Consider the following 25,847-nt stretch of genomic DNA (forward strand, 5'->3'; position numbering starts at 1 on the left):
GGTCCTGACAACGGACCAGCGTCTCCTCGCGCGCGCCCCGCACGCGCTCCCTCGTCAGCTCTTCCGCTCCCCCACTCTGCACACCGCTGGCCGACGGTGTGCCGAAGCTCCTCCAGCCACGTGGCTGATGACGCGGATCCCCTCCGGCCACCCAACGTGGCTCAGCTTCTTCACTCCAGTAACTGACCCGGAGCCCTTCCGGGCTCCCACCTATATCCCCTTCACCACGTGATCCTGACTCCTCCCTTTCTGGATCGTCAGATCCGGCCTTCCCATAGTGCCCTGCTGGCTCCACCCCCATTCACCTCGCTTCCGATTGGACCCGAGGTGAACGGCGGACCCTCCCATATGCCCCGCATACTGGGCTCCGCCCCCCAATACCCCGGCCCGTATGATTGGGCCAGAGCCCAGCAGCGAACCCCGTTTACACTCGCATTACATATGTATAACATTTAACACTGAAATCAAGCATAGCTACTTTTTAGTCATGCACATGGTGCCTATCGCCAGACTGGTTACAGCCTTTGGAGCGGTTTCGCCGGATTGGCCCGAAACCGCCGGATAATGTTGCAAGCCGGGTAATCCCACGCCGGATAATCGATGATCAACTGTATGTTTACTATGAGGATCAGAATACAAATTTTCATCAGATTGCTTCAAGAGACTCAAAACAGCACAATGACAGCTTCTTCACTCATCCCGTTGTACGACGTCAAACTGAGCGAGTGGAAACGTTCAGTAAGTAACTGTTGATGTATCAAGATATAGCGACTATCAAATCAGTAATTCAGACGTCAGGTGCGACCTAGCGGATGGCATGTTCTCTCCACTGGGCCAGGTCATGTGAAGAATTAGGTGCATTTCCCGAAGCCATGTGGCTATCATTCATGTGGGGGTGTCACTGCCGGGGTGGTTAACCATCATGCCGGCTTCAGTTCACATCGTGCCCATGTTGGCCTCTCCGCACTGGGTTCCAGTCCCACAGAGGATTCAATTTATACATCCTCTTCCTCACCTACACAGCTCTTAACCAGCCAGCCCCAGCCTGCATCAGAGACTCGATGCTGCACTCACAGGTCTGGGGGTGCAGATCTTCTACCTGCTCCCAGGTCACAGAGGATTTTGTTGATGTATGACCGAGCTGTTCTAAACCAAAACTTAAAACGTTTTACTTTATAAGGCAAAGCGACCTGGAAATGCATAGCAGCCAAATACTCTAAACATGTGTATTTTCTAAATGTGGAGGGGAAAAACCAGAGGAACTGGAGCAAAATCCAAGCGACCATGGGGAGAGAGACACACAAACTCCAAATATACAGAAAGAATTAGGGTCGGGATCGAACCCACGACCTCCTGTATACCAGGGGAGGGAGTTAATATCTCGCCAACGCGTGCATGTGTAAGGCAATCCACACGAGCACAGAGTGAACACGCAAACTCCACATATACAGGAGCAGGTGTTAGGGTCAGGATCGAACCCACAATCTTCTGTATACCAGGCGAGGTAGTTAACATCTCCAAGTCACCATGGCACCCTTATTCCCCGTGTGGTCCCCCAGGACTCTGGAACTCTCTTCCCCATGAGATCTCTGCATCTCTCAGTCTGCAGACATATTTACAACTCACCTTAAAACTCATCTATATACTTCTGGTTATGCAAATTATAGTTAATTCTGTGAATGGTTCTTGGCATTTATTTGAGTACTTTTCCATATTTAAATTTTTAGTTTCAGGAGTTATTTTATGCTGAGTTTTCATTGCTATGCCTTGTACATCGATTTGGGATCACTGATGAAAGATGCCATATAAAGGTAATTATTATTCTTTGGTTATTTCGGTAAAGTCACGTATAAAGATAAAATAATAAATTAAATAATTGCATACGACGTTTCGATTGCAACACAAGCAATCATCATCAGGTATAATGAAATAGCAACATAAAATCTAACCAGAATACTATAGATATACATATAAGCAGACAGATATCACCAAGATACATAGAGAGAGCAACACAGGTACAGAGAGGGGGGATCGTCTCTGTGGGGTGGCCTTAAATAGACAGAGGGGGGCGGAGGCAGAGAGAGGGAGGGGTTAGAAATTTTTTTTTACATGTCAATGAGTACGAAGAAGACGCGTAGTGAAGTACGCAGGCTTGAACATTAGGAGAGAGGGAGAAAGAACACACTAAATTAAATAACCTAGCAAAATATCGAAATGATATGTAATACGACACAGAGAGTCGGTCAACACACAATTAATGCATAGCCTGGTCGATTACGTATTTCAAAGATTGCTAAGTTAGAATTTAAGTGTGAAAATTCCAAAGAAAGACAAAACATAAAAACAAGGTGAACGGAGATACACAGACAGAGCAGAACATAAGAACGACAAAAAACGAGTGTAGACAGAAAAAATTACACTAAATATACAGGCAGAGAGAGAGAACAAAAAACCCAGAGAGAGAGAAAAGGTAAACTTAGAACTTCCCCGTAGAAGTGGTTCAATCTTAATTTTGGAGCTTTCGTGACTGCAGGAATTATTCTTTGGTTCTTTCGGTAAAGTCACGTGTTGCAATCGAAACGTCGTATGCTATTATTTAATTTATTATTTTATCTTTATACGTGACTTTACCGAAAGAACCAAAGAATAATTCCTGCAGTCACGAAAGCTCCAAAATTAAGAATGTAATTATTATAATTTTCTTCAAATTGTATAATGTATGCAAAGCAATACCTCAAGCATTGACACTTGCATCACAGTGCTCCACACAAGGCCTGCATTCATTACACATAGCGTCCACGTCAATTAGAACACAACAGCCGTAGGCCTCGGCGAAACTGCCACTGACTGCAAAGAGGAGCAAAGCAACGGTAATGAGACCGACATACCAGAGGGGACATCGTAAGGTCGTACCGTACACAGCATGTTGTCATAATAGTTGAGGGCACGGGCACTGGGCAGCAGGCTGGGCGACTCTTGGCAGCTCTTGCGAGGTGGGGGGGGCATGCAGGACTCCACAGCCACTGTCGACAAGGAGAAGTTGTCAGCTCCAACCTCCAGCTGACACTTGGGCAGGCTGCAGGGATGTGCGCGCGCACACACACACACAGACATACACAGAGACACACACAGGGACACACACACACACGGGGGCAAACACACAGAGATGCACACACAGATACAGACACACACAGAGACACACACACGGACAGACACACACAAGGGGGCAGACACACACAGAGACACACACACGGACAGACACACACAAGGGGGCAGACACACACACGGGCGCACATACACACAGACACAGGGACGCACCCGCACACAACCCAGCGGCTAGAGTTTAGTTATGTGAATAATTTTATTTGGTTTTCACTAAATCTTTTTAAACGTTTCAAGACTTTGAGATATGTGTTGTTGTTGTTCAATGTGTCAATGCAAAGGCTTATCTAATCAATGAACAGCTGATGTGTAGTGACTGATATAGATCCGAATCAGAATCTTTATTTGTTCTTGGAGAAATCAGATTATCTATAAAGCTATTTTTCACACATGTCCAGTAGGGGCGGGTCAGAACGTTTCAACAACAAACAATGCTAAAGACGATGGGAGTTCAGGAAGAGGGGGAAGGAATGGATCAATATATTTCTTACCTAATAATTACCATATTAAACATATTCCCACCATACTAATAGGGGTTTTCCCCTTTTTTCTGGCAACAAAACTGACACCTTTTGCAAGTAATGATGTTTACATTAACCACAATACTTGCAGTCAAATGCAAACAAAAAACAATACTCTGATAATTTATGCATTGTCCTTGAAACTGATTGGTCCACACCAGAGACACTTATCAGAGTATTGTTTTTTTGTTTGTTTGCATTTGACTGCAAGTATTGTGGTTAATGTAAACATGATTCCTTGCAAAATGTGTCAGGTTTGTTGCCAGAAAAAAGGGGAAAACCCCTATTAGTATATTTTGGTACTGGCAAAGGAGGTCCCATGATGTAGCTGCTCACCCCGAGCTCTCATTACTCTGATAGTGCGTTGTCTTTGAACTGTGCGCCTTTTGGCGTCATCTGGTCGAACACCACATGAGACTAGGCTCTAAAGAAAGCTGTCTCTGGTGTGGACCAATCAGTTTCAAGGACAATGGATAAATTATCAGAGTATTGTTTTTTGTTTGCATTTGACTGCAAGTATTGTGGTTAATGTAAGCATGATTCCTTGCAAAAGGTGTCAGTTTTGTTGCCAGAAAAAAGGGGAAAAACCCTATTAGTATATTTTGGTACTGGCAAAGGAGGTTCCATGATGATATATTCCCACTATTTTATATGAATAATAACCATCTGCAATCCAACTGTTCTGCTGATTAGCATACAACAGAAAGGAAGAGGTGAGTAATACAATAAACCCATGCAATGGGGTTATCTGCATCATGAGCTCACATTGAAATATAATTTAAGCGCTCAACTTCAATTCATAAATAAAAGTTTAAAATATGCGGAATAGATGTTCATAGCATTTCACAGAGATGCACAATACAAGTGCAGGCCTACTAGAGTGTAAGCCTTCCCTGAATTGATGTCTCCTCCCTTTGCAATGCTTCTTATCCCCCTGCAAAGAAACCTCATAGCAACGCGCGCGCCCGTGAATAAAACATTCAGCTGAATATTCATCAAGCTGTCAACGTTGGATTGGGGTGCTGGCAATGAAAGAGTGGATGTGTGTAGAGATTATTAATGAGTTCCCACAGTCTGAGACACCGAATCAAGAGACTAAAGATCCATTGTGTCTCAAATGGTTAAGTTGCGGCCAATGTAGCGATGCAAGCAAGGAGGAAGAGGGAGGATGAAGAACGACCTCGGCGGACCACCGAATGGAAGTGGGCCTGACACTTATTTCCGTCATCCCATTGCTTGCGGTGCGATAGATCGTAAATGTGCTAGTTTATAAAAAGCACTCAAACTGAATCTAAATAGAGCACACATTATATTACATATTCAATGCAGTCAAAACCGAGAACCCACACATTATAAATTATGGTACGGGTGGCCTCCGGTTTATGACGATCCACATTTCCGACGTTTATACAATGCAAACAAGGATCGATTTTTGATGCAGAAACTTGAATCGCGACTCGTCTTCCGACACGACTCCGGCCACATGTGAATTCGAGTCAGTCTGGTTTCCGATGTGACTTGGCGTGGAGCTGTTGTTCATCTCAAGTGTTTCTGTGACTTGTTACCGACTGAACACTGTTAAATACCGCGCATAAAAGTACAAAACACATCGGCAAGTGATGCTTGTACTGTTTCTACTTTTGCACCTCTGATTAGCACGGTTAGCTATGTACGGTGTGAAAGAAGTTCAACATATATAAATGTCTACAAGAAAATTGGGTCCGATTAAAGACAATCATATTAACGATGGGGTTCCAAGGAACGCATTGAAACGTCGTAAAAGTGGGAACGCATCTGTATTGGCTGCGGAAAATATATGAGTTAAATTTGAATTTGTAAGCTTCGTCCCAAGACACCACACGAGCGTGGGACACGAACACAGGAGAATGAGGGAGAACAGTGGGACGCTTCAAGCGGGACATAGACACAGGTGGGAGGAGGAGACACCAGGAGAGAGACACAGGTGGGAGTGAGGGAGAAACAAGGGGACAGAGACACAGGTGGGAGTCAGGGAGATACGAGGGGACAGAGACACAGGTGGGAGTGAGGGAGACACCGGGAGAGAGACACAGGTGGGAGTGAGGGAGACACCGGGAGACAGAGTCACAGGTGGGAGTGAGGGAGACACCAGAGGACAGAGACACAGATGGGAGTGAGGGAGACACCAGGAGACAGAGTCACAGGCGGGAGTGAGGGAGACACCGGGAGACAGAGTCACAGGTGGGAGTGAGGGAGACACGAGGGGACAGAGACACAGGTGGGAGTGAGGGAGACACCAGGAGACAGAGACACAGGTGGGAGTGGGGGAGACACCAGGAGACAGAGACACAGGTGGGAGTGAGGGAGACACGAGGGGACAGAGACACAGGTGGGAGTGAGGGAGACACCAGGAGACAGAGTCACAGGTGGGAGTGAGGGAGACACCGGGAGACAGAGACACAGGTGGGAGTGAGGGAGACACGAGGGGACAGAGACACAGGTGGGAGTGAGGGAGACACCAGGAGACAGAGTCACAGGTGGGAGTGAGGGAGACACCAGGAGAGAGACACAGGTGGGAGTGAGGGAGACATCAGGAGACAGAGACACAGGTGGGAGTGAGGGAGACACGAGGGGACAGAGACACAGGTGGGAGTGAGGGAGACACCAGTAGACAGAGACACAGGTGGGAGTGGGGGAGACACCAAGAGAGAGAGACACAGGTGGGAGTGAGGGAGACACCAGGAGAGAGACACAGGTGGGAGTGAGGGAGACACCAGGAGAGAGACACAGGTGGGAGTGAGGGAGACACCAGGAGAGAGACACAGGTGGGAGTGAGGGAGACACCAGGAAACAGAGACACAGGTGGGAGTGAGGGAGACACGAGGGGACAGAGACACAGGTGGGAGTGAGGGAGACACCAGGAGAGAGACACAGGTGGGAGTGAGGGAGACACCAGGAGAGAGACACAGGTGGCAGTGAGGGAGACACCAGGAGAGAGACACAGGTGGGAGTGAGGGAGACACCAGGAGACAGAGACACAGGTGGGAGTGAGGGAGACACGAGGGGACAGAGACACAGGTGGGAGTGAGGGATAAACGAGGGGACAGAGACACAGGTGGGAGTGAGGGAGACACGAGGGGACAGAGACACAGGTGGGAGTGAGGGAGACACCAGGAGACAGAGACACAGGTGGGAGTGAGGGAGACCCAGGAGACAGACACAGGTGGGAGTGAGGGAGACACCAGGAGAGAGAGACACAGGTGGGAGTGAGGGAGACACCAGGAGAGAGACACAGGTGGGAGTGGGGGAGACACCAGGAGAGAGACACAGGTGGGAGTGAGGGAGACACCAGGAGAGAGACACAGGTGGGAGTGAGGGAGACACGAGGAGACAGAGACACAGGTGGGAGTGAGGGAGACACCAGGAGACAGAGACACAGGTGGGAGTGGGGGAGACACCAGGAGACAGAGACACAGGTGGGAGTGAGGGAGACACCAGGAGAGAGACACAGGTGGGAGTGAGGGAGACACGAGGGGACAGATACACAGGTGGGAGTGGGGGAGACACCAGGAGACAGAGACACAGGTGGGAGTGAGGGAGACACCAGGAGAGAGACACAGGTGGGAGTGGGGGAGACACCAGGAGAGAGACACAGGTGGGAGTGGGGGAGACGCCAGGAGAGAGACACAGGTGGGAGTGAGGGAGACGCCAGGAGAGAGACACAGGTGGGAGTGGGGGAGACACCAGGAGAGAGACACAGGTGGGAGTGAGGGAGACACCAGGAGAGAGACACAGGTGGGAGTGGGGGAGACACCAGGAGAGAGACACAGGTGGGAGTGAGGGAGACGCCAGGAGAGAGACACAGGTGGGAGTGGGGGAGACACCAGGAGAGAGACACAGGTGGGAGTGGGGGAGACACCAGGAGAGAGACACAGGTGGGAGTGAGGGAGACGCCAGGAGAGAGACACAGATGGGAGTGGGGGAGACACCAGGAGAGAGACACAGGTGGGAGTGAGGGAGACATGAGGAGACAGAGACACAGGTGGGAGTGAGGGAGACACCAGGAGACAGAGACACAGGTGGGAGTGAGGGAGACACGAGGGGACAGAGACACAGGTGGGGGTGAGGGAGACACCAGGAGAGAGACACAGGTGGGAGTGAGGGAGACACGAGGGGACAGAGACACAGGTGGGAGTGAGGGAGACACCAGGAGACAGAGGCACAGGTGGGAGTGAGGGAGACACGAGGAGACAGAGACACAGGTGGGAGTGAGGGAGACACCAGGAGACAGAGACACAGGTGAGAGTGGGGGAGACACCAGGAGACAGAGACACAGGTGGGAGTGAGGGAGACACCAGGAGAGAGACACAGGTGGGAGTGAGGGAGACACGAGGGGACAGAGACACAGGTGGGAGTGGGGGAGACACCAGGAGACAGAGACACAGGTGGGAGTGAGGGAGACACCAGGAGAGAGACACAGGTGGGAGTGAGGGAGACACGAGGGGACAGAGACACAGGTGGGAGTGAGGGAGACACCAGGAGACAGGAGCACACAGGTGGGAGTGAGGGAGACACGAGGGGACAGAGACACAGGTGGGGGTGAGGGAGACACCAGGAGAGAGACACAGGTGGGAGTGAGGGAGACACCAGGAGAGAGACACAGGTGGGAGTGGGGGAGACACCAGGAGAGAGACACAGGTGGGAGTGAGGGAGACACCAGGAGAGAGACACAGGTGGGAGTGAGGGAGACACGAGGAGACAGAGACACAGGTGGGAGTGAGGGAGACACCAGGAGACAGAGACACAGGTGGGAGTGGGGGAGACACCAGGAGACAGAGACACAGGTGGGAGTGAGGGAGACACCAGGAGAGAGACACAGGTGGGAGTGAGGGAGACACGAGGGGACAGATACACAGGTGGGAGTGGGGGAGACACCAGGAGACAGAGACACAGGTGGGAGTGAGGGAGACACCAGGAGAGAGACACAGGTGGGAGTGGGGGAGACACCAGGAGAGAGACACAGGTGGGAGTGGGGGAGACGCCAGGAGAGAGACACAGGTGGGAGTGAGGGAGACGCCAGGAGAGAGACACAGGTGGGAGTGGGGGAGACACCAGGAGAGAGACACAGGTGGGAGTGAGGGAGACACCAGGAGAGAGACACAGGTGGGAGTGGGGGAGACACCAGGAGAGAGACACAGGTGGGAGTGAGGGAGACGCCAGGAGAGAGACACAGGTGGGAGTGGGGGAGACACCAGGAGAGAGACACAGGTGGGAGTGGGGGAGACACCAAGAGAGAGAGAGAGGTGGGAGTGAGGGAGACGCCAGGAGAGAGACACAGATGGGAGTGGGGGAGACACCAGGAGAGAGACACAGGTGGGAGTGAGGGAGACATGAGGAGACAGAGACACAGGTGGGAGTGAGGGAGACACCAGGAGACAGAGACACAGGTGGGAGTGAGGGAGACACGAGGGGACAGAGACACAGGTGGGGGTGAGGGAGACACCAGGAGAGAGACACAGGTGGGAGTGAGGGAGACACGAGGGGACAGAGACACAGGTGGGAGTGAGGGAGACACCAGGAGACAGAGGCACAGGTGGGAGTGAGGGAGACACGAGGAGACAGAGACACAGGTGGGAGTGAGGGAGACACCAGGAGACAGAGACACAGGTGAGAGTGGGGGAGACACCAGGAGAGAGACACAGGTGGGAGTGAGGGAGACACGAGGGGACAGAGACACAGGTGGGAGTGGGGGAGACACCAGGAGACAGAGACACAGGTGGGAGTGAGGGAGACACCAGGAGAGAGACACAGGTGGGAGTGAGGGAGACACGAGGGGACAGAGACACAGGTGGGAGTGAGGGAGACACCAGGAGACAGGAGCACACAGGTGGGAGTGAGGGAGACACGAGGGGACAGAGACACAGGTGGGGGTGAGGGAGACACCAGGAGAGAGACACAGGTGGGAGTGAGGGAGACACGAGGGGACAGAGACGCAGGTGGGAGTGAGGGAGACACCAGGAGATAGAGGCACAGGTGGGAGTGAGGGAGACACGAGGAGACAGAGACACAGGTGGGAGTGAGGGAGACACCAGGAGACAGAGACACAGGTGGGAGTGGGGGAGACACCAGGAGAGAGACACAGGTGGGAGTGAGGGAGACACGAGGGGACAGAGACACAGGTGGGAGTGGGGGAGACACCAGGAGACAGAGACACAGGTGGGAGTGAGGGAGACACCAGGAGAGAGACACAGGTGGGAGTGAGGGAGACACGAGGGGACAGAGACACAGGTGGGAGTGAGGGAGACACCAGGAGACAGGAGCACACAGGTGGGAGTGAGGGAGACACGAGGGGACAGAGACACAGGTGGGGGTGAGGGAGACACCAGGAGAGAGACACAGGTGGGAGTGAGGGAGACACGAGGGGACAGAGACGCAGGTGGGAGTGAGGGAGACACCAGGAGATAGAGGCACAGGTGGGAGTGAGGGAGACACGAGGAGACAGAGACACAGGTGGGAGTGAGGGAGACACCAGGAGACATAGACACAGGTGGGAGTGGGGGAGACACCAGGAGACAGAGACACAGGTGGGAGTGAGGGAGACACCAGGAGAGAGACACAGGTGGGAGTGAGGGAGACACGAGGGGACAGAGACACAGGTGGGAGTGGGGGAGACACCAGGAGACAGAGACACAGGTGGGAGTGAGGGAGACACCAGGAGAGAGACACAGGTGGGAGTGGGGGAGACACCAGGAGAGAGACACAGGTGGGAGTGGGGGAGACGCCAGGAGAGAGACACAGGTGGGAGTGAGGGAGACGCCAGGAGAGAGACACAGGTGGGAGTGGGGGAGACACCAGGAGAGAGACACAGGTGGGAGTGAGGGAGACACCAGGAGAGAGACACAGGTGGGAGTGAGGGAGACACCAGGAGACAGAGTCACAGGTGGGAGTGAGGGAGACACCGGGAGACAGAGACACAGGTGGGAGTGAGGGAGACACGAGGGGACAGAGACACAGGTGGGAGTGAGGGAGACACCAGGAGACAGAGTCACAGGTGGGAGTGAGGGAGACACCAGGAGAGAGACACAGGTGGGAGTGAGGGAGACACCAGGAGACAGAGACACAGGTGGGAGTGAGGGAGACACGAGGGGACAGAGACACAGGTGGGAGTGAGGGAGACACCAGAAGACAGAGACACAGGTGGGAGTGAGGGAGACACCAGGAGACAGAGACACAGGTGGGAGTGAGGGAGACACCAGGAGACAGAGACACAGGTGGGAGTGGGGGAGACACCAGGAGACAGAGACACAGGTGGGAGTGAGGGAGACACCAGGAGACAGAGACACAGGTGGGAGTGAGGGAGACACCAGGAGACAGAGACACAGGTGGGAGTGAGGGAGACACGAGGGGACAGAGACACAGGTGGGAGTGAGGGAGACACCAGGAGAGAGACACAGGTGGGAGTGAGGGAGACACCAGGAGAGAGACACAGGTGGGAGTGAGGGAGACACCAGGAGAGAGACACAAGTGGGAGTGAGGGAGACACCAGGAGACAGAGACACAGGTGGGAGTGAGGGAGACACGAGGGGACAGAGACACAGGTGGGAGTGAGGGAGACACGAGGGGACAGAGACACAGGTGGGAGTGAGGGAGACACCAGGAGACAGAGTCACAGGTGGGAGTGAGGGAGACACCAGGAGAGAGACACAGGTGGGAGTGAGGGAGACACCAGGAGACAGAGACACAGGTGGGAGTGAGGGAGACACGAGGCGACAGAGACACAGGTGGGAGTGAGGGAGACACCAGAAGACAGAGACACAGGTGGGAGTGAGGGAGACACCAGGAGACAGAGACACAGGTGGGAGTGAGGGAGACACCAGGAGACAGAGACACAGGTGGGAGTGGGGGAGACACCAGGAGACAGAGACACAGGTGGGAGTGAGGGAGACACCAGGAGACAGAGACACCGGTGGGAGTGAGGGAGACACCAGGAGACAGAGACACAGGTGGGAGTGAGGGAGACACGAGGGGACAGAGACACAGGTGGGAGTGAGGGAGACACCAGGAGAGAGACACAGGTGGGAGTGAGGGAGACACCAGGAGAGAGACACAGGTGGGAGTGAGGGAGACACCAGGAGAGAGACACAGGTGGGAGTGAGGGAGACACCAGGAGACAGAGACACAGGTGGGAGTGAGGGAGACACGAGGGGACAGAGACACAGGTGGGAGTGAGGGATAAACGAGGGGACAGAGACACAGGTGGGAGTGAGGGAGACACGAGGGGACAGAGACACAGGTGGGAGTGAGGGAGACACCAGGAGACAGAGACACAGGTGGGAGTGAGGGAGACCCAGGAGACAGACACAGGTGGGAGTGAGGGAGACACCAGGAGAGAGAGACACAGGTGGGAGTGAGGGAGACACCAGGCGAGAGACACAGGTGGAAGTGAGGGAGACATGAGGAGACAGAGACACAGGTGGGAGTGAGGGAGACACCAGGAGAGAGACACAGGTGGGAGTGAGGGAGACACGAGGGGACAGAGACACAGGTGGGAGTGAGGGAGACACCAGGAGACAGAGACACAGGTGGGAATGAGGGAGACACGAGGGGACAGAGACACAGGTGGGGGTGAGGGAGACACCAGGAGAGAGACACAGGTGGGAGTGAGGGAGACACGAGGGGACAGAGACACAGGTGGGAGTGAGGGAGACACCAGGAGACAGAGGCACAGGTGGGAGTGAGGGAGACACCATGACACAGAGACACAGGTGGGAGTGAGGGAGACACCAGGAGACAGAGACACAGGTGGGAGTGGGGGAGACACCAGGAGACAGAGACACAGGTGGGAGTGAGGGAGACACCAGGAGAGAGACACAGGTGGGAGTGAGGGAGACACGAGGGGACAGAGACACAGGTGGGAGTGGGGGAGACACCAGGAGACAGAGACACAGGTGGGAGTGAGTGAGACACCAGGAGAGAGACACAGGTGGGAGTGGGGGAGACACCAGGAGAGAGACACAGGTGGGAGTGGGGGAGACGCCAGGAGAGAGACACAGGTGGGAGTGAGGGAGACACCAGAAGACAGAGACACAGGTGGGAGTGAGGGAGACACCAGAAGACAGAGACACAGGTGGGGGTGAGGGAGACACGAGGAGACAGAGACACAGGTGGAAGTGAGGGAAACACCAGAAGACAGAGACACAGGTGGGGGTGAGGGAGACACGAGGAGACAGAGACACAGGTGGGAGTGAGGGAGACACCAGAAGACAGAGACACAGGTGGGGGTGAGGGAGACACGAGGAGACAGAGACACAAGTGGGAGTGAGGGAGACACCAGAAGACAGAGACACAGGTGGGAGTGAGGGAGACACCAGGAGACAAACACAGGTGGGAGTGAGGGAGACACGAGGAGACAGAGACACAGGTGGGAGTGAGGGAGACACGAAGGGACAGAGACACAGGTGGGAGTGAGGGAGACACCAGGAGAGAGACACAGGCGGGAGTGAGGGAGACACGAGGGGACAGAGACACAGGTGGGAGTGAGGGAGACACCAGGAGAGAGACACAGGTGGGAGTGAGAGAGACACCTGGAGACAGAGACACAGGTGGGAGTGAGGGATACACCAGGAGACAGAGACACAGGTGGGAGTGAGAGAGACACCAGGAGAGAGACACAGATGGGAGTGAAGGAGACACCAGGAGACAGACACAGGTGGGAGTGAGGGAGACACGAGGAGACAGACACAGGTGGGAGTGAGGGAGACACCAGGAGACAGAGACACAGGTGGGAGTGAGGGAGACACGAGGGGACAGAGACACAGGTGGGAGTGAGGGAGACATGAGGGGATAGAGACACAGGTGGGAGTGAGGGAGACACCAGGAGAGAGACACAGGTGGGAGTGAGGGAGACACCAGGAGAGAGACACAGATGGGAGTGAGGGAGACACCAGGAGAGAGACACAGATGGGAGTGAGGGAGACACGAGGGGACAGAGACACAGGTGGGAGTGAGGGAGACACGAGGGGACAGAGACACAGGTGGGAGTGAGGGAGACACCAGGAGACAGAGTCACAGGTGGGAGTGAGGGAGACACCAGGAGAGAGACACAGGTGGGAGTGAGGGAGACACCAGGAGACAGAGACACAGGTGGGAGTGAGGGAGACACGAGGGGACAGAGACACAGGTGGGAGTGAGGGAGACCCAGGAGACAGACACAGGTGGGAGTGAGGGAGACACCAGGAGAGAGAGACACAGGTGGGAGTGAGGGAGACACCAGGCGAGAGACACAGGTGGAAGTGAGGGAGACATGAGGAGACAGAGACACAGGTGGGAGTGAGGGAGACACCAGGAGAGAGACACAGGTGGGAGTGAGGGAGACACGAGGGGACAGAGACACAGGTGGGAGTGAGGGAGACACCAGGAGACAGAGACACAGGTGGGAATGAGGGAGACACGAGGGGACAGAGACACAGGTGGGGGTGAGGGAGACACCAGGAGAGAGACACAGGTGGGAGTGAGGGAGACACGAGGGGACAGAGACACAGGTGGGAGTGAGGGAGACACCAGGAGACAGAGGCACAGGTGGGAGTGAGGGAGACACCATGACACAGAGACACAGGTGGGAGTGAGGGAGACACCAGGAGACAGAGACACAGGTGGGAGTGGGGGAGACACCAGGAGACAGAGACACAGGTGGGAGTGAGGGAGACACCAGGAGAGAGACACAGGTGGGAGTGAGGGAGACACGAGGGGACAGAGACACAGGTGGGAGTGGGGGAGACACCAGGAGACAGAGACACAGGTGGGAGTGAGTGAGACACCAGGAGAGAGACACAGGTGGGAGTGGGGGAGACACCAGGAGAGAGACACAGGTGGGAGTGGGGGAGACGCCAGGAGAGAGACACAGGTGGGAGTGAGGGAGACACCAGAAGACAGAGACACAGGTGGGAGTGAGGGAGACACCAGAAGACAGAGACACAGGTGGGGGTGAGGGAGACACGAGGAGACAGAGACACAGGTGGAAGTGAGGGAAACACCAGAAGACAGAGACACAGGTGGGGGTGAGGGAGACACGAGGAGACAGAGACACAGGTGGGAGTGAGGGAGACACCAGAAGACAGAGACACAGGTGGGGGTGAGGGAGACACGAGGAGACAGAGACACAAGTGGGAGTGAGGGAGACACCAGAAGACAGAGACACAGGTGGGAGTGAGGGAGACACCAGGAGACAAACACAGGTGGGAGTGAGGGAGACACGAGGAGACAGAGACACAGGTGGGAGTGAGGGAGACACGAAGGGACAGAGACACAGGTGGAAGTGAGGGAGACACCAGGAGAGAGACACAGGCGGGAGTGAGGGAGACACGAGGGGACAGAGACACAGGTGGGAGTGAGGGAGACACCAGGAGAGAGACACAGGTGGGAGTGAGAGAGACACCTGGAGACAGAGACACAGGTGGGAGTGAGGGATACACCAGGAGACAGAGACACAGGTGGGAGTGAGAGAGACACCAAGAGAGAGACACAGATGGGAGTGAAGGAGACACCAGGAGACAGACACAGGTGGGAGTGAGGGAGACACGAGGAGACAGACACAGGTGGGAGTGAGGGAGACACCAGGAGACAGAGACACAGGTGGGAGTGAGGGAGACACGAGGGGATAGAGACACAGGTGGGAGTGAGGGAGACATGAGGGGATAGAGACACAGGTGGGAGTGAGGGAGACACCAGGAGAGAGACACAGGTGGGAGTGAGGGAGACACCAGGAGAGAGACACAGATGGGAGTGAGGGAGACACCAGGAGAGAGACACAGATGGGAGTGAGGGAGACACGAGGGGACAGAGACACAGGTGGGAGTGAGGGAGACACGAGGGGACAGAGACACAGGTGGGAGTGAGGGAGACACCAGGAGACAGAGTCACAGGTGGGAGTGAGGGAGACACCAGGAGAGAGACACAGGTGGGAGTGAGGGAGACACCAGGAGACAGAGACACAGGTGGGAGTGAGGGAGACACGAGGGGACAGAGACACAGGTGGGAGTGAGGGAGACACCAGAAGACAGAGACACAGGTGGGAGTGAGGGAGACACCAGGAGACAGAGACACAGGTGGGAGTGAGGGAGACACCAGGAGACAGAGACACAGGTGGGAGTGGGGGAGACACCAGGAGACAGAGACACAGGTGGGAGTGAGGGAGACACCAGGAGACAGAGACACCGGTGGGAGTGAGGGAGACACCAGGAGACAGAGACACAGGTGGGAGTGAGGGAGACACGAGGGGACAGAGACACAGGTGGGAGTGAGGGAGACACCAGGAGAGAGACACAGGTGGGAGTGAGGGAGACACTAGGAGAGAGACACAGGTGGGAGTGAGGGAGACACCAGGAGAGAGACACAGGTGGGAGTGAGGGAGACACCAGGAGACAGAGACACAGGTGGGAGTGAGGGAGACACGAGGGGACAGAGACACAGGTGGGAGTGAGGGATAAACGAGGGGACAGAGACACAGGTGGGAGTGAGGGAGACACGAGGGGACAGAGACACAGGTGGGAGTGAGGGAGACACCAGGAGACAGAGACACAGGTGGGAGTGAGGGAGACCCAGGAGACAGACACAGGTGGGAGTGAGGGAGACACCAGGAGAGAGAGACACAGGTGGGAGTGAGGGAGACACCAGGCGAGAGACACAGGTGGGAGTGAGGGAGACATGAGGAGACAGAGACACAGGTGGGAGTGAGGGAGACACCAGGAGAGAGACACAGGTGGGAGTGAGGGAGACACGAGGGGACAGAGACACAGGTGGGAGTGAGGGAGACACCAGGAGACAGAGACACAGGTGGGAATGAGGGAGACACGATGGGACAGAGACACAGGTGGGGGTGAGGGAGACACCAGGAGAGAGACACAGGTGGGAGTGAGGGAGACACGAGGGGACAGAGACACAGGTGGGAGTGAGGGAGACACCAGGAGACAGAGGCACAGGTGGGAGTGAGGGAGACACCATGACACAGAGACACAGGTGGGAGTGAGGGAGACACCAGGAGACAGAGACACAGGTGGAAGTGGGGGAGACACCAGGAGACAGAGACACAGGTGGGAGTGAGGGAGACACCAGGAGAGAGACACAGGTGGGAGTGAGGGAGACACGAAGGGACAGAGACACAGGTGGGAGTGGGGGAGACACCAGGAGACAGAGACACAGGTGGGAGTGAGGGAGACACCAGGAGAGAGACACAGGTGGGAGTGGGGGAGACACCAGGAGAGAGACACAGGTGGGAGTGGGGGAGACGCCAGGAGAGAGACACAGGTGGGAGTGAGGGAGACACCAGAAGACAGAGACACAGGTGGGAGTGAGGGAGACACCAGAAGACAGAGACACAGGTGGGGGTGAGGGAGACACGAGGAGACAGAGACACAGGTGGAAGTGAGGGAAACACCAGAAGACAGAGACACAGGTGGGGGTGAGGGAGACACGAGGAGACAGAGACACAGGTGGGAGTGAGGGAGACACCAGAAGACAGAGACACAGGTGGGGGTGAGGGAGACACGAGGAGACAGAGACACAGGTGGGAGTGAGGGAGACACCAGAAGACAGAGACACAGGTGGGAGTGAGGGAGACACCAGGAGACAAACACAGGTGGGAGTGAGGGAGACACGAGGAGACAGAGACACAGGTGGGAGTGAGGGAGACACGAAGGGACAGAGACACAGGTGGGAGTGAGGGAGACACCAGGAGAGAGACACAGGCGGGAGTGAGGGAGACACGAGGGGACAGAGACACAGGTGGGAGTGAGGGAGACACCAGGAGAGAGACACAGGTGGGAGTGAGAGAGACACCTGGAGACAGAGACACAGGTGGGAGTGAGGGAGACACCAGGAGACAGAGACACAGGTGGGAGTGAGAGAGACACCAGGAGAGAGACACAGATGGGAGTGAAGGAGACACCAGGAGACAGACACAGGTGGGAGTGAGGGAGACACGAGGAGACAGACACAGGTGGGAGTGAGGGAGACACCAGGAGACAGAGACACAGGTGGGAGTGAGGGAGACACGAGGGGACAGAGACACAGGTGGGAGTGAGGGAGACATGAGGGGATAGAGACACAGGTGGGAGTGAGGGAGACACCAGGAGAGAGACACAGGTGGGAGTGAAGGAGACACCAGGAGAGAGACACAGATGGGAGTGAGGGAGACACCAGGAGAGAGACACAGATGGGAGTGAGGGAGACACCAGGAAAGAGACACAGATGGGAGTGAGGGAGACACCAGGAGAGAGACACAGGTGGGAATGAGGGAGACACCAGGAGAGAGACACAGGTGGGAGTGAGGGAGACACCAGGAGACAGAGACACAGGTGGGAGTGAGGGAGACACGAGGGGACAGAGACACAGGTGGGAGTGAGGGAGACACGAGGGGATAGAGACACAGGTGGGAGTGAGGGAGACACGAGGAGAGAGACACAGGTGGGAGTGAGGGAGACACCAGGAGAGAGACACAGATGGGAGTGAGGGAGATACCAGGAGGGAGACACAGATGGGAGTGAGGGAGACACCAGGAGAGAGACACAGATGGGAGTGAGGGAGACACCAGGAGAGAGACACAGGTGGGAATGAGGGAGACACCAGGAGAGAGACACAGAGGGGAGTGGGGGAGACACCAGGAGACAAAGACACAGGTGAGAGTGAGGGAGACACGAGGAGAGAGACACAGGTGGGGGTGAGGGAGACACGAGGAGACAGAGACACAGGTGGGAGTGAGGGAGACACGAGGAGACATAGACACAGGTGGGAGTGAGGGAGACACGAGGAGACAGAGACACAGGTGGGAGTGAGGGAGACGCCAGGAGACAGAGACACAGGTGGGAGTGAGGGAGACACCAGGAAACAGACACAGGTGGGAGTGAGGGAGACACGAGGAGACAGACACAGGTGGGAGTGAGGGAGACACAGGAGACAGAGACACAGGTGGGAGTGAGGGAGACACCAGGAGACAGAGACACAGGTGGGAGTGAGGGAGACACCAGGAGACAGACACAGGTGGGAGTGAGGGAGACACGAGAAGACAGAGACACAGGTGGGGGTGAGGGAGACACGAGGAGACAGAGACACAGGTGGGAGTGAGGTAGACACGAGGGGACAGAGACACAGGTGGGAGTGAGGGAGACACGAGGGGATAGAGACACAGGTGGGAGTGAGGGAGACACCAGGAGAGAGACACAGGTGGGAGTGAGGGAGACACCAAGAGAGAGACACAGATGGGAGTGAGGGAGACACCAGGAGAGAGACACAGATGGGAGTGAGGGAGACACCAGGAGAGAGACACAGATGGGAGTGAGGGAGACACCAGGAGAGAGACACAGATGGGAGTGAGGGAGACACCAGGAGAGAGACACAGTTGGGAATGAGGGAGACACCTGGAGACAGAGACACAGATGGGAGTGAGGGAGACACCAGGAGAGAGACACAGATGGGAGTGAGGGAGACACCAGGAGAGAGACACAGATGGGAGTGAGGGAGACACCAGGAAAGAGACACAGATGGGAGTGAGGGAGACACCAGGAGAGAGACACAGTTGGTAATGAGGGAGACACCTGGAGACAGAGACACAGGTGGGAGTGAGGGAGACACCAGGAGACAGAGACACAGGTGGGAGTGGGGGAGACACCAGGAGAGAGACACAGGTGGGAGTGGGGGAGACGCCAGGAGAGAGACACAGGTGGGAGTGAGGGAGACGCCAGGAGAGAGACACAGGTGGGAGTGAGGGAGACACCAGGAGAGAGACACAGGTGGGAGTGAGGGAGACACCAGGAGACAGAGTCACAGGTGGGAGTGAGGGAGACACCGGGTGACAGAGACACAGGTGGGAGTGATGGAGACACCAGGAGACAGAGACACAGGTGGGAGTGAGGGAGACACCAGGAGACAGAGACACAGGTGGGAGTGGGGAAGACACCAGGAGACAGAGACACAGGTGGGAGTGAGGGAGACACCAGGAGACAGAGACACAGGTGGGAGTGAGGGAGACACCAGGAGACACAGGTGGGAGTGAGGGAGACACCAGGAGAGAGACACAGGTGGGAGTGAGGGAGACACCAGGAGAGAGACACAGGTGGGAGTGAGGGAGACACCAGGAAACAGAGACACAGGTGGGAGTGAGGGAGACACGAGGGGACAGAGACACAGGTGGGAGTGAGGGAGACACCAGGAGAGAGACACAGGTGGGAGTGAGGGAGACACCAGGAGAGAGACACAGGTGGGAGTGAGGGAGACACCAGGAGAGAGACACAGGTGGGAGTGAGGGAGACACCAGGAGACAGAGACACAGGTGGGAGTGAGGGAGACACGAGGGGACAGAGACACAGGTGGGAGTGAGGGATAAACGAGGGGACAGAGACACAGGTGGGAGTGAGGGAGACAAGAGGGGACAGAGACACAGGTGGGAGTGAGGGAGACACCAGGAGACAGAGACACAGGTGGGAGTGAGGGAGACCCAGGAGACAGACACAGGTGGGAGTGAGGGAGACACCAGGAGAGAGAGACACAGGTGGGAGTGAGGGAGACACCAGGCGAGAGACACAGGTGGGAGTGAGGGAGACATGAGGAGACAGAGACACAGGTGGGAGTGAGGGAGACACCAGGAGAGAGACACAGGTGGGAGTGAGGGAGACACGAGGGGACAGAGACACAGGTGGGAGTGAGGGAGACACCAGGAGACAGAGACACAGGTGGGAATGAGGGAGACACGAGGGGACAGAGACACAGGTGGGGGTGAGGGAGACACCAGGAGAGAGACACAGGTGGGAGTGAGGGAGACACGAGGGGACAGAGACACAGGTGGGAGTGGGGGAGACACCAGGAGACAGAGACACAGGTGGGAGTGAGGGAGACACCAGGAGAGAGACACAGGTGGGAGTGAGGGAGACACGAGGGGACAGAGACACAGGTGGGAGTGGGGGAGACACCAGGAGACAGAGACACAGGTGGGAGTGAGGGAGACACCAGGAGAGACACACAGGTGGGAGTGGGGGAGACACCAGGAGAGAGACACAGGTGGGAGTGGGGGAGACGCCAGGAGAGAGACACAGGTGGGAGTGAGGGAGACGCCAGGAGAGAGACACAGGTGGGAGTGGGAGAGACACCAGGAGAGAGACACAGGTGGGAGTGAGGGAGACACCAGGAGAGAGACACAGGTGGGAGTGGGGGAGACACCAGGAGAGAGACACAGGTGGGAGTGAGGGAGACGCCAGGAGAGAGACACAGGTGGGAGTGGGGGAGACACCAGGAGAGAGACACAGGTGGGAGTGGGGGAGACACCAGGAGAGAGACACAGGTGGGAGTGAGGGAGACGCCAGGAGAGAGACACAGGTGGGAGTGGGGGAGACACCAGGAGAGAGACACAGGTGGGAGTGAGGGAGACACCAGGAGAGAGACACAGGTGGGAGTGGGGGAGACACCAGGAGAGAGACACAGGTGGGAGTGAGGGAGACACCAGGAGAGAGACACAGGTGGGAGTGGGGGAGACACCAGGAGAGAGACACAGGTGGGAGTGAGGGAGACGCCAGGAGAGAGACACAGGTGGGAGTGGGGGAGACACCAGGAGAGAGACACAGGTGGGAGTGAGGGAGACGCCAGGAGAGAGACACAGGTGGGAGTGGGGGAGACACCAGGAGAGAGACACAGGTGGGAGTGAGGGAGACGCCAGGAGAGAGACACAGGTGGGAGTGGGGGAGACGCCAGGAGAGAGACACAGGTGGGAGTGGGGGAGACACCAGGAGAGAGACACAGGTGGGAGTGAGGGAGACACCAGGAGACAGAGACACAGGTGGGAATGAGGGAGACACCGGGAGAGAGACACAGGTGGGAGTGAGGGAGACACCAGGAGAGAGACACAGGTGGGAGTGAGGGAGACACGAGGAGACAGAGACACAGGTGGGAGTGAGGGAGACACCGGGAGAGAGACACAGGTGGGAGTGAGGGAGACACGAGGAGACAGACACAGGTGGGAGTGAGGGAGACACCAGGAGACAGACACAGGTGGGAGTGAGGGAGACACCAGGAGACAGAGACACAGGTGGGAGTGAGGGAGACACCAGGAGAGAGACACAGGTGGGAGTGAGGGAGACACGAGGGGACAGAGACACAGGTGGGAGTGAGGGAAACACGAGGGGACAGAGACACAGGTGGGAGTGAGGGAGACGCCAGGAGAGAGACACAGGTGGGAGTGGGGGAGACACCAGGAGAGAGACACAGGTGGGAGTGAGGGAGACACCAGGAGAGAGACACAGGTGGGAGTGGGGGAGACACCAGGAGAAAGACACAGGTGGGAGTGAGGGAGACACCAGGAGAGAGACACAGGTGGGAGTGGGGGAGACACCAGGAGAGAGACACAGGTGGGAGTGAGGGAGACGCCAGGAGAGAGACACAGGTGGGAGTGGGGGAGACACCAGGAGAGAGACACAGGTGGGAGTGAGGGAGACGCCAGGAGAGAGACACAGGTGGGAGTGGGGGAGACACCAGGAGAGAGACACAGGTGGGAGTGAGGGAGACGCCAAGAGAGAGACACAGGTGGGAGTGGGGGAGACGCCAGGAGAGAGACACAGGTGGGAGTGGGGGAGACACCAGGAGAGAGACACAGGTGGGAGTGAGGGAGACACCAGGAGACAGAGACACAGGTGGGAATGAGGGAGACACCGGGAGAGAGACACAGGTGGGAGTGAGGGAGACACCAGGAGACAGAGACACAGGTGGGAATGAGGGAGACACCAGGAGAGAGACACAGGTGGGAGTGAGGGAGACACGAGGAGACAGAGACACAGGTGGGAGTGAGGGAGACACCGGGAGAAAGACACAGGTGGGAGTGAGGGAGACACGAGGAGACAGACACAGGTGGGAGTGAGGGAGACACCAGGAGACAGACACAGGTGGGAGTGAGGGAGACACCAGGAGACAGAGACACAGGTGGGAGTGAGGGAAACACGAGGGGACAGAGACACAGGTGGGAGTGAGGGAGACACCAGGAGACAGAGACACAGGTGGGAGTGAGGGAGACACGAGGAGAGAGACACAGGTGGGAGTGGGGGAAACACGAGGGTACAGAGACACAGGTGGGAGTGAGGGAGACACCGGGAGAGAGACACAGGTGGGAGTGAGGGAAACACGAGGGGACAAAGACACAGGTGGGAGTGAGGGAGACACCGGGAGAGAGACACAGGTGGGAGTGAGGGAAACACGAGGGGACAGAGACACAGGTGGGAGTGAGGGAGACACGAGGGGACAGAGACACAGGTGGGAGTGAGGGAGACACGAGGGGACAGAGACACAGGTGGGAGTGAGGGAGACACGAGGGGACAGAGACACAGGTGGGAGTGAGGGAGACTCCAGGAGAGAGAGACAGGTGGGAGTGAAGGAGACACGAGGAGACAGAGACACAGGTGGGGGTGAGGGAGACACGAGGAGACAGAGACACAGGTGGGAGTGAGGGAAACACGAGGGGCAGAGACACAGGTGGGAGTGCGGGAGACACGAGGGGACAGAGACACAGGTGGGAGTGAGGGAGACACCAGGAGAGAGACACAGGTGGGAGTGAGGGAGACACCAGAAGACAGAGACACAGGTGGGGGTGAGGGAGACACGAGGAGACAGAGACACAGGTGGGGGGTGAGGGAGACACGAGGAGACAGAGACACAGGTGGGGGTGAGGTAGACACGAGGAGACAGAGACACAGGTGGGGGTGAGGGAGACACGAGGAGACAGAGACACAGGTGGGGGTGAGGGAGACACGAGGAGACAGAGACACAGGTGGGAGTGAGGGAGACACCAGGAGACAGACACAGGTGGGAGTGAGGGAGACACCAGGAGACAGACACAGGTGGGAGTGAGGGAGACACCAGGAGACAGAGACACAGGTGGGAGTGAGGGAGACACCAGGAGACAGAGACACAGGTGGGAGTGAGGGAGACACCAGAAGACAGAGACACAGGTGGGGATGAGGGAGACACGAGGAGACAGAGACACAGGTGGGAGTGAGGGAGACACGAGGAGACAGAGACACAGGTGGGAGTGAGGGAGACACCAGAAGACAGAGACACAGGTGGGGGTGAGGGAGACACGAGGAGACAGAGACACAGGTGGGAGTGAGGGAGACACGAGGAGACAGAGACACAGGTGGGAGTGAGGGAGACACCAGAAGACAGAGACACAGGTGGGAGTGAGGGAGACACCAGAAGACAGAGACACAGGTGGGGGTGAGGGAGACACGTAGAGACAGAGACACAGGTGGAAGTGTGGGAAACACCAGAAGACAGAGACACAGGTGGGGGTGAGGGAGACACGAGGGGACAGAGACACAGGTGGGAGTGAGGGAGACACCAGAAGACAGAGACACAGGTGGGAGTGAGGGAGACACCAGGAGACAAACACAGGTGGGAGTGAGGGAAACACCAGAAGACAGAGACACAGGTGGGGGTGAGGGAGACACGAGGAGACAGAGACACAGGTGGGAGTGAGGGAGACACCAGAAGACAGAGACACAGGTGGGAGTGAGGGAGACACCAGGAGACAAACACAGGTGGGAGTGAGGGAGACACGAGGAGACAGAGACACAGGTGGGAGTGAGGGAGACACGAAGGGACAGAGACACAGGTGGGAGTGAGGGAGACACCAGGAGAGAGACACAGGCGGGAGTGAGGGAGACACGAGGGGACAGAGACACAGGTGGGAGTGAGGGAGACACCAGGAGAGAGACACAGGTGGGAATGAGGGAGAGACCAGGACACAGAGACACTGGTGGGAGTGAGGGAGACACGAGGAGACAGGGACACAGGTGGGAGTGGGGGAGACACGAGGAGACAGAGACACAGGTGGGAGTGAGGGAGACACCAGGAGACAGACACAGGTGGGAGTGAGGGAGACACCAGGAGACAGACACAGGTGGGAGTGAGGGAGACACCAGGAGACAGAGACACAGGTGGGAGTGAGGGAGACACCAGGAGACAGAGACACAGGTGGGAGTGAGGGAGACACCAGAAGACAGAGACACAGGTGGGGGTGAGGGAGACACGAGGAGACAGAGACACAGGTGGTAGTGAGGGAGACACGAGGAGACAGAGACACAGGTGGGAGTGAGGGAGACACCAGAAGACAGAGACACAGGTGGGAGTGAGGGAGACACGAGGAGACAGACACAGGTGGGAGTGAGGGAGACACCAGGAGACAGAGACACAGGTGGGAGTGAGGGAGACACCAGGAGACAGAGACACAGGTGGGAGTGAGGGAGACACGAGGAGACAGAGACACAGGTGGGAGTGAGGGAGACACCAGAAGACAGAGACACAGGTGGGAGTGAGGGAGACACCAGAAGACAGAGACACAGGTGGGGGTGAGGGAGACACGTAGAGACAGAGACACAGGTGGAAGTGAGGGAAACACCAGAAGACAAAGACACAGGTGGGGGTGAGGGAGACACGAGGAGACAGAGACACAGGTGGGAGTGAGGGAGACACCAGAAGACAGAGACACAGGTGGGGGTGAGGGAGACACGAGGAGACAGAGACACAGGTGGGAGTGAGGGAGACACCAGAAGACAGAGACACAGGTGGGAGTGAGGGAGACACCAGGAGACAAACACAGGTGGGAGTGAGGGAGACACGAGGAGACAGAGACACAGGTGGGAGTGAGGGAGACACGAAGGGACAGAGACACAGGTGGGAGTGAGGGAGACACCAGGAGAGAGACACAGGCGGGAGTGAGGGAGACACGAGGGGACAGAGACACAGGTGGGAGTGAGGGAGACACCAGGAGAGAGACACAGGTGGGAATGAGGGAGAGACCAGGACACAGAGACACAGGTGGGAGTGAGGGAGACACCATGACACAGAGACACTGGTGGGAGTGAGGGAGACACGAGGAGACAGGGACACAGGTGGGAGTGGGGGAGACACGAGGAGACAGAGACACAGGTGGGAGTGAGGGAGACACAAGGAGACAGACACAGGTGGGAGTGAGGGAGACACGAGGAGACAGAGACACAGGTGGGAGTGAGGGAGACACGAGGAGACATAGACACAGGTGGGAGTGAGGGAGACACGAGGAGACAGAGACACAGGTGGGAGTGAGGGAGACACGAGGAGACATAGACACAGGTGGGAGTGAGGGAGACACGAGGAGACAGAGATACAGGTGGGAGTGAG

At 56.7% G+C, this 25,847-nt stretch overlaps 2 protein-coding genes across 7 annotated transcripts in view; both read right to left on the minus strand.

Moving 5' to 3' along the window:
• Positions 1-25,847, minus strand: part of LOC144951462 (uncharacterized) — a 138,101-nt gene that overhangs the window by 55,363 nt on the left and 56,891 nt on the right. The gene's annotated exons all lie outside the window — the stretch shown is intronic.
• Positions 1-25,847, minus strand: part of LOC144951451 (uncharacterized) — an 89,700-nt gene that overhangs the window by 16,046 nt on the left and 47,807 nt on the right. The window contains exon 4 of one of the 6 annotated variants that reach the window (XM_078881719.1): positions 2,889-3,076. In XM_078881719.1, coding sequence (XP_078737845.1) covers positions 2,889-3,076 — 188 coding nt within the window. The remainder of the gene's footprint in view (positions 1-2,888; positions 3,077-25,847) is intronic. The other 5 variants (XM_078881718.1, XM_078881720.1, XM_078881723.1 and 2 more) reach the window with 5 other exon arrangements.

This window comes from Lampetra fluviatilis, chromosome 62 (genome assembly GCF_964198595.1).
Source record: "Lampetra fluviatilis chromosome 62, kcLamFluv1.1, whole genome shotgun sequence".
Classification (NCBI taxonomy): Eukaryota; Metazoa; Chordata; class Hyperoartia; order Petromyzontiformes; family Petromyzontidae; genus Lampetra; species Lampetra fluviatilis.